The sequence below is a fragment of the Terrapene carolina genome, unplaced genomic scaffold (assembly GCF_002925995.2).
Source record: "Terrapene carolina triunguis isolate 2854851 unplaced genomic scaffold, T_m_triunguis-2.0 Scaffold210, whole genome shotgun sequence".
In the NCBI taxonomy this organism is placed as follows: Eukaryota; Metazoa; Chordata; order Testudines; family Emydidae; genus Terrapene; species Terrapene triunguis.
This window is the reverse complement of record NW_020664561.1, coordinates 50,387,635-50,397,629: the sequence shown is the minus strand read 5'-3', so window position 1 is coordinate 50,397,629 and position 9,995 is coordinate 50,387,635. Positions and strand designations below refer to the sequence as shown.

General features: G+C 39.6%; 1 protein-coding gene across 2 annotated transcripts in view; it reads left to right on the top strand.

Annotated features, from left to right (window-relative positions):
- Window positions 1-9,995, top strand: part of LOC113404959 (cAMP-specific 3',5'-cyclic phosphodiesterase 4B) — a 348,028-nt gene that overhangs the window by 251,776 nt on the left and 86,257 nt on the right. For both annotated transcript variants that reach the window (XM_026655435.1, XM_026655436.1), the window contains 3 exons: window positions 5,617-5,811; window positions 8,716-8,752; window positions 8,913-8,983. In XM_026655435.1, the coding sequence (XP_026511220.1) occupies window positions 5,617-5,811; window positions 8,716-8,752; window positions 8,913-8,983 (303 nt within the window). The remainder of the gene's footprint in view (window positions 1-5,616; window positions 5,812-8,715; window positions 8,753-8,912; window positions 8,984-9,995) is intronic.

Sequence of the window (9,995 nt, the reverse complement as noted above, 5' to 3'; positions counted from 1 at the left end):
TGTGTGTGTGTGTGTGTGTGTGTGTGTGTGTGTGTGTTGGGGGCGGGTCCTAACTTGGGAGGATGTCACAAGTGTTTCGTGGGGAGGTGGGGGTCCCAGGCCTGTTACAATGCAGCGTGTGTGGTGGGACCAGAGTTAGGTTTGTGACATCTGTGATGGCAGCACATTGAGCGCTGAGTGCCCCAGAGTTAGCAGGACATCCCCATCCCCAGGGTCTTTGTGAGGAAGGTTTGATACCTATAAGACATCACTGTGGAACCTGACTGGACCAACTTGTGCATGGACACAATGGTGATGGGGTCTTGTCTCTCTATTTTAAGTGCAAGTGCCAAAATGCACATTTATGTGAACATAATCCACGCACCAGAGTATTACCCTAGTAGAGACTTCAGTCTCCATTTTATTTTGTTGTCTTTCTAAACTCTTTGCCAGAAGCTGGGAATGAGCGACAGGGGATGGATCTCTCAATGATTACCTGTTCTGTTCATTCCTTCTGGGGCACCTGGCACTGGCCACTGTCAGAAAACAGGATACTGGGCTAGATGGATCTTTGGTCTGAACCAGTAGGGCCGTTCTTATGACTTTGGCTAGCTTCAACTTCCAGCTACTGGATCTTGTTATATCTTTGTCTGCTAGATTGAAGAGCCCTCTATGATCAAATTTTACAATTAGGGTATGTGTGTCTTTTAACTAGATGTCTGTAAATACCATTGTTATTGAGCTGCGCTTTTTCTGTTGATTTTCTGTGCACAAATAAGGATATCTGAGTCATTCATAAAAGAAAACTCTGATATTTATTCAGCTATATATCATTTTGTAGATGTACTTAAGCTATTATATTGTTAAGTGCCATAATATAGCATGGTGATTATAGGAATCTCCTTCATTGCATACTGTATAAACTAGTTCTGTGAGTTTGGCTTTCACAGGAACCTTAACCACATCACATATCTTAATATTGTTCTTTGTGTTTGTCATTTTGTAATGCCTTAAGGAGTCATTTACTTGCCAGAATAAATCTTGAGCTAAATAACTTGTTGCATATCCAGCTTCAAGGAACTGAAAGGTTAGAAGAAGATCTGGTCTTGTATTTTTCCAGTCCAATATGTGGTTTCTAGAAGCATTAAAACTGTGAAAAATCTGAACCCAAATACAAATGTACATAATGGTACATTTATGCTTCACCTGCCCAGTTCTCCATGCACAATGTATTGCTACTGGTACTTTATCAGTTGTTCTTTTATGAATACATACATGATATTTGGTACACCTCTACCTCGATATAACGCTGTCCTCGGGAGCCAAAAAAGCTTACCGCGTTATAGGTGAAACTGCATTATATCGAACTTGCTTTGATCTGCCGGAGTGCGCAGCCCTGCCCCCCCCCACGGAGCACTGCTTTACCGTGTTACATCCGAATTCGTGTTATATCGGGTCGCGTTATATTGGGGTAGAGGTGTATATTAAATAAACAGTTCTTCAAAAATGTTTCTGGCACGAATTGCCACACTAGAGTAGGCAGCATATACTTCTGATGCTTTGGCTGTTACTGCTGTTTCAAGGCGAGTTGCTGTAGTCACACGATATTCTGTTAGATAACAGCTTGGGGGTAACATTGTGACTCATTGCTTGTCAAGAAAAAGAATTCTAATTTTAATCTATGAGCGGCTGAAGTGTTTGTGCAAAAAGTAACACTAAGTATATGCTTGGTGCCTGGTGTTTGGAAGGGGACGGTAGTATGTGTCACCACAGTAACTCTCTGTGCTTTTGCTCAGCTGTTGGAATGATCTGAGTATCATAGCAATTAGAAAAAGGCCAAAGCCACAAAGTTCAGATCTAAGCAGACGTCCAGATCTGAATCTGGCTTGCCTAAAAGCTTGAGGATGCTTGGATCTGTAGTTTTTGTTCAGCCCATAATGGAAATAGGGCAGTAGCAAGTTTGGGGGGAGGTTGTTGAGATCCTGAATTTTTTGGTTGATCCTGATCATCATGTCTCTAATAACAGTTCATTTCTGTACTGTGAGATTCTCATTCTCTCTCTGCAAGACCTCTCAAGTAGCCTGGCTTGCACTGGGATTTCTTTGCATATCTATCTGCTCAAAAAAAAATCTCCATACAGTTCATAAGGGTGATGCTTCCAAATGCATAACTTAGTTCACAAAGAGAGAAAATATTAAAACCATAGTCACTGATTTTCTTCAAAAAGCCTTTTTTTTAAACCCTCAGGTCCCTTAGACATCTGTAGCTTTGCTATCTTTCTTGCATACTTTACCAACCTTCCTGTGTCGTATCTCAGCAATGCCTCTCCTCATTTGCTGGAAATTAAGTTTGCTTTCAGGCATAACTCAAACCCTCCAGACAGAGGAAATAACATGTTTAATAAAACCTTAAAATAAGAAGTGAAGGGAAAAGTCTCCTGTGTTCCTTGCCACCTTCGCATTGCCTGCAATGCTGTCAGTGATGCACCCACACAGCCTATAAGGGTTTCACTTCCAACTTCAACAGTCACGAAAAGAAATACTCACCCTAAACTTCATCCAACTCTCACTCTAATGTACAACCTTAACAGTGACCTCATGCCCTGTTGTATAACAGGTTGGCACATCTGATCAGCCTTCCTGTGTAGTAGCTCAGCAATGCCTCGCTTACTATTTATTTATTTTTACAGATGTCAAGAGCATGTTGTGCATTTTACAAGACAAATAGATAAAGGAGCTCCGCCCCCAAAAGAACTTACAGTCCATCCTTAGATAGGACAAGTGTAGGTAGCAGCCAGCTAAAGGGAAGGAGGAGGAGGACCGGGATTACAGTAAGGAAATCCTCCAGGTACTCAGGCAAGGTGGTTAAAATAAACGTTTTGGATTTTTTAAAACAATTATTATTGTTGTTTACTCACTTCCTGAATGAGGAGAGAGGAGTGGCTTGGTGGACCAGATTGGCCTACAATTATTCTGTCTACAATATTATAGCTTACAATTGGAGATATCACTTTTTTAGTTTAAATTTGAACACCAATTATAAACACTGATCAAACTTTTCAAGAATCAGTTTTATGAAATAAATACTGAAAAACCAGAAAGGGGCTTGGGGCCGGGCCGGAGGTGCTCAGCCGGCGCGCTCGGCCGGAACCGGGGCCGCCGCCCTGGGGCCTGAGCCGGAGCGGCTGGAGCCGGGGGTGCTCGTCCGGGGCCGGGCCGGCACGCTCGGCTGGGGCCAGGGCTGGAGCCGCTGGGGCGGCCGGACACCGCTCAGCCTGGGCTGGAGGGAGCCGCTCGGCCAGGGCTGCGCCTCCCCGGAGCTCTCCTCTTCTCCCCCACCCCCCGCCCCAGCTTACCTGCTGCTGCCGCCCACCTGCCCCTGCTTCTTTTCAGACTTCCCGCGAAGATCTGATTTGCGGGAAGCGGGGGAGGGGGAGGAGCAGGGGGGCGGAGCGTTCGGAGGAGGGGGAAGAAAGCTGCGGGGCCGGACAGCGTGGTAAGGCTGCAGGGGCTACAGGGGATGGGGGGAGCAGGGAAGGGGCTTTGGCTGCCTGTCTATAAATAGCCGACCGGGGGGAAATCCCGGACATTTTTAGATTTTTAGAAATCCCCCCCGGACGGCTATTTATAGACCAAAAAGCCGGACATGTCCGGGGAAATCCGGACATATGGTAGCCCTAACTATGGGATCAGTTACATGCACCCATTATTACTTCCTATTCATGATTCCTGTTTCAGTTGTGCATAGCAGCGATGTGGTGAGCACTTGAGTTTTCTATGGTTACATGCCATATGGGAATACAAACAAGAAATAAGATGGCTCCACAAAGGTGTTATACATATTTATTGTAATGTTTGTGTTTATTTCATTGCTAATGGAACGACTGATGTCTACTCAAATTTCTGCAGTCACAATTTAAGTAAACCTTTAGAAAAGAATCATCTACAAAGTTGCAGGACACTAAAGTAGCCAAAATCAACACTGCAAATAAAAAATATATATAGACCCCAAACGCACACCCGCATTAATAAACAGTAACGTTACTTTATCTCAAATCATAGTCACAGCCATTGATTTCAATGGGACTATTTGCATATAAGGGGAACACAATTTAGCCATGTATAATAACAATCAGGGTTTGACATAAACCTAAAAAAGCAAGAAAATACAGTCTGAATTTATCCTTAATTCATTTTGGTTTTGCTTGGATATTGCAGCACAGATGGTATTTACATCAGTCAGATGGGTTCCAAAAAACCCAACCAAAACAGGCTGACCTGGTTATTTTGGGAGCTTATGAGGGGTGTCTCCTACTAAAATGTCCAAAGTGACTTCTACCACATGCTGCAACAGCCAAGTTATAAACCCATAAGAGAGTGGGTGTATAATGGAAACGGTGACAGAAGATTTTAAATAAACAACAAACTCCATTTTGCTCAACCTAGCAGTTTGAAAGTGGATGAGCTAAAGAAGTATTTCTCACAATGGTTAAGCTGTGAAATGTATTTGAAAGTGCAGGCCACAACCTTCAAACTTGGTTGCCTGAAATTAGGCACCTAAATAAGTGACCTGACTTCCCGAATTGTTGAGGATGCGTAACCTTGACTGATGTCTGTGGTTGGCTGCTGTGCGGATTATAGTTGCTGAGCTGAGCTGCATGCATTCTAAAGGGAAATATTACACTGCATATGGATAGCATAGTTCTTCAAGTCCTTCCCCATATTTGTACCTTCAAATGAGTATGGTGGGATTGGTATTCAGCTATTTCAGGCTTTCCTGGTACTTATTTCCTAACAGTAAACTTTGTACCATTCTGAAGTCAACTATTTTATGTGTATCTGTGTTAAAAAACTGTCTGTTATATTGTTGCTGGCAGGGACAATATCATCTTTCATACTAGACACAGCTATTAAAGCCTGGGCCTGGGCTAGTTGGTTCAGTAATGCTGTTCAAGGATGTCTACTGGATTGTGTGCATTTCATCTACATTACATTATTCTATGCTAACATTGTGAGGATCGTCACTGGGGCTCAGCTAATCGAGATTAGTAAAAGGGAGTTGACCTTTATCACAACCCTGGAGAGAGGGTCGAGGAAAACCACGGGGCCTGGAGAAGTAACCTAGCAGCTCTGTATGGTATGTTGAGCTCAGCAAAGTTCAGACAGTAGGAAGAGAAAATATGTACAGTACAGGAAGGAGCTATGTTAACTTAGGGCAAAATCCTGCCCTATATCAGCAAAAGTGTATTTGTGAGTGAATTTGGAGGGCTGGAGCAATAGCAGCCACTCAGAGAGTTTGGGAGCCCTTCTGCTGATGCAGGACAGGATGTATTCCTGTGTCCTCTTGCTTTCTTTATTACATCTGTGCTTAGGGTGACTAGATGTCCCGATTTTATAGGGACAGTCCCAATTTTGGGGTCTTTTTCTTATATAGGCTCCTATTACCCCCACCCCGTGTCCTGATTTTTTCACGCTTGATGTCTGGTCACCCTGTCTGTGCTGGAGAGAGCAGGCCTTGCCACAGGTTGAAACCTCAAAAATAAATGCAAAACTCTGCCTCCTGTATTTGAAAGTTTTATGCTATGCTCTGAAAATACACATCAGCAAATGTGCATGAAACAATGTGTTTTGTTCATAGCTTTGATGTGGAAAATGGCCCGTCACCAGGTCGCAGCCCGTTGGACCCCCAGGCCAGCTCTTCTTCAGGACTTGTATTGCATACCACTTTTCCAGGCCACAGCCAGCGCCGGGAGTCATTTCTTTACAGATCAGACAGTGACTATGACTTATCACCAAAGACTATGTCCAGGAACTCCTCTCTTCCAAGTGAACAGTGAGTATGAATCCAATTTACATCATTCATCACAGTAATGAGACCAAGCACTTTACAAACATCTCTGTAATCTTCATAATACCTCAAAGAGGTAATTATGTATTTTATAGAGGGAGAACCTGAGGCAAAGTGGTTTTTATTAAACAACCCAGGCCAAATCAGGAGCTCATGACCCCCAGCTATGTGCTCACAAGGCTCAATGTTTTAGCCTATTAAATAAATGTTTCCCAGCTAGTAGAAGAGCATTGCAAATCAATGTTCTGAAATAGCGTTGTTGTTGTAGTCCCTTTACATGTTACTTGTATGAAAATTGGTTCTTTTTTTAATAGATGAGGTTCATTGTTATTTTCAGCCAAATTACCTAAATCACTTACCTTATATTTCAAATATATTCTTATGTTTTTATATGATACTTTATTTTTTTGTAATGTATGGTTAATATAATACAGTGAAGACCATGTTAGAAAACACATATAGATGGATGGATAGACAGGATTGGTAAAAAATATGTCATGTAGATTAAATAGGTTTATTTGATTTGGGGTCTTTTAGTTAAAAGTGCACATTTTAACATTTTTCTGTTGCCTTTTTCTTGGTGGCTTGGTAGGAGACCACATGAGAGTGGAGAAATTGGCCTCATTAGACACACTTTCCATGCTTTTAAATGAAGGCAGGTAACCAAATCTATGTGCCAGTAATTATATTCCAGCAACTGAATGCCTCTTATTGGACAAAGGCATCAATATTCATAACGTTTTATGGAGGGAAAAATTGAGATAATTTTTCAAGTGAATTTAATTCTGGGGAAAGGTGCCAGAAATTGAAGATTCTTTCTATAGATCAGATGGAGCAAGAGGCTGCTGCAGTCTCAGTTTCCCCATGCAGCTCTCCTCAGCAGGAACTGTCTCAAGGCAGCTCAGCTACTGGAGGGTAGTTCATTCTTCATGTCTAATCAGTTTTTAGTCTTGTTACAGAGACTACCAAGGCTGTGCTAACTAGTGAGGGCAGGTTTTATGATAGAACTCCTGTTTGAGACCATGAACTCATTTCATGGGTCAGTTAAGCAACCACCCAATGGTGGTTATTGAAGACGAGATTGGATCTGCTGACCTTGCACACAGTGTCTATATCCAGTTACCAGTTGGCATTAATTTATAAAATAGGTGGTGGTTTCATAAGAAATGGTCTCATAATTAGAAATGGGAGACAGTAAATAGGTAAAGTATAATGGATTATAGTGTGTTTTTGTTTTTCATGAGTGTGAAGGATCTCTCAGACTTCTGTAGCAATTTAATGGAAGCTTATAGGATTTTTATAAGCATTTCTAAAGGGCCTTGTGGAGTACCATAGTAATTACTAGCGGTGGGGCTATATAAACCTTAGACACAAAAGTTTCAAAATTAATTAAAGGGATTGGGCCTTTATTTCATTTCTAAATATTAACCTGTTGCCTATTTTAGAGCAGAATTAAGCCCTATTCAGTCCTAAAATATTGGTATTAATGCACACACAGGAAGTTATGTATAAATGCCATGACCTCAGAAAATAAGAATGTTGGCTATATGTGGTGTTATCAGGAACATGTATAAATTCAAAATGTCAGGCATGGGCTCTTAATGTGAGAGCAAATAAATTTACAAATTAAGAACAGCACTTATTCTCCATTAAATTCAAAATCTGTCTTTTTTCTCTAAAAACAAAGTTAAATAGATTATTATATGAATTATAAATATTTTATAGTGTAATAGAAATCTAAAAGTTAGCAAGATGGCCCAGCTATCATGAGAAATACCTACCAAAAAATCTCTAGCTATAGTTAGCATTTAGCAAATATTTACATAAGAGACTGTAACATCTCTAAATTATGTAAATAATATATTATAAGCTAATAATATGTTTTACATTTGACAAAAATTATAATTATCTGCTGAAGCAAAAGGATTTGTTGTAATGGCTAAGGTCAATCAATGCAAATCTGCATACTAAAGTATGTGTACTATAAAAAGCGTGGTATGATATGTACTCAACTGGATAAAATGCTCAGTACATATTTAGTTGATTATAAATACAAATACATAATATTTACCAACCCCCCCCCCCACCAAAGATAGTAATGCATTTTGCACAGTACATATTCTCTAATCTTCTATGATGAAAATCCACAAACAAGAAACAATGTTTAAATAACATTAAAGGCTGTGACACGAATCAACAAAAGCCAGGAAATTCAAAGATGACCTTTACTCAGACTGTTATGCTCTTTTTTCCATCACAGTATGAGTGAGCCACCTTAACCTTGAATTTCCTGGCATTTATTGCCTTGTGTTACCAAAACTGAGCAGTTGTTCCAGCTTCAGTTGTTTTTTGTCTATGAACATGCACTGTGACTAGGGGACCTTTCCATCAGGAGCAACCTTTTATGTAATTTAAAGAAACAGTATGTGTAGTAAAGATTTATTTTTGAATAGTGGGGCTATATGAGAAAACATTGCATTGTAAAATGCTCTTTTTCCAATTTGAAATTAAACTGTATTTGATATAAATATTTATATTTGCTCATAAATATTAAGGAGCCAGTTTTTAGTTCCAGCCTTGAGTTTTGCTTACACAAGTCAGGCAGTTGAGTACCCAGCTTCCCAAGTTGAATATGCATATATTGTGTTTGTGTGCACTGAATGGATGCCCACCCACTTTAGTAGATACATCCATTTGCTAGCAAGCAAAAGTTGCAGCATAAAATAAAAGGCTAGCATAATGCTTGGTTTGGCTGACTGTACATTAGTGATTACATTCTGTGCAGAATATTTATATCATATAGTTTGATGAGTATGTGTATGTACTGTACTAAAATACTGATAATTATTCTCTAACATATGATTCACACTTTTTTTTCATTTATTTTAGACATGGAGATGACTTGATTGTTACACCTTTTGCACAGGTAAATTTCAAATAGTCTCTATGTTTATACTATACATTGATAAATTGAATGGAATAGAAAGTTGTCCTTCAGCATCTTTGCTCCTATATTAATATATATATTGAAAATTTGCACGTTTGTAAAAAAAAAATTTAATATTATATGTTTTTGTTTACTTTAGGTCTTGGCAAGTTTACGAAGTGTGAGAAATAACTTTACGTTATTGACAAATTTGCAAGGAACATCAAACAAGTAAGCTTTCTGCTTTTAATTACATTTGTTTTTAAATACAATATATACATGTTGGGCCATATTTTCAATCTGAATTCAATCCAGTTTCTATTTGTTCAGGCACAATTTTCCACCTGCTAAGAACTGTGTCTGTAGTTTTGTCCATGGGATGAACTTCAAGAAAAATATTCATATTTAGATCATAACCTTTTTGGTCCAGGACTGTCTATTACTCTTTGCCTGGTGCAGGGGGACCCAAATTCTTGGTTGGTCCCCAGGCATTACTGTAATAAACATAATTACTACTACTAATATGTCTAACTACTAATATCTGTGCTTGTTATTCAGTGCATATACAAAAATGAACATTAGTGTGGAAAATTGGCCCATTGTGAGAGAACATACTCATGCCTCTGCATTAAATACTAACATTTAGAAAATTACCCGTTAGCTCATTTGTATGGTACTTCAAAACTTAGCTACTAGATGGCGAACTTCACTGTAATTTATGTCAAATAAAATTGTACAAATTATAAATCTCAGGATGATAAAATTACTGGCAGTACATTTGGGGATATATTTTATTATGGCATTTACATTTCCTAGTATTGATTGTATATGAATATTGATATTTGAAAACCAGAAAATCTGATTATAATTAATGGTGAACAAAATGCAAAGAATTCTCCTATCTGGTGCAGATAAGTCTCTAAAATCGGAATGCAAATAGAAAGCTTATCAGCACCTTTGGAAGTTTTGTTCCTCTTCTTTGTGTCCCATCCTTGGTCATTCCTTCTCCATCCATTCTTGCAGATCAGTTGATTCCTTCCCTTTTATTTTCATTTCTTCCCCTTTCCCAAACCTGCCTGCCTGCCATCACTGCCTCTCTTCATCTGAAAACAACGTATTGGCTCTCAGGGAGAGTAGGAATTAGAACCTGAGCTGACCTGAATGGGATCAGGTGATGGAGCAGCTGGAGCTGATGGGTGTGTGTGTGTGTGTGTGTGTGTGTGTGTGTGTGTGTGTGTGTGTG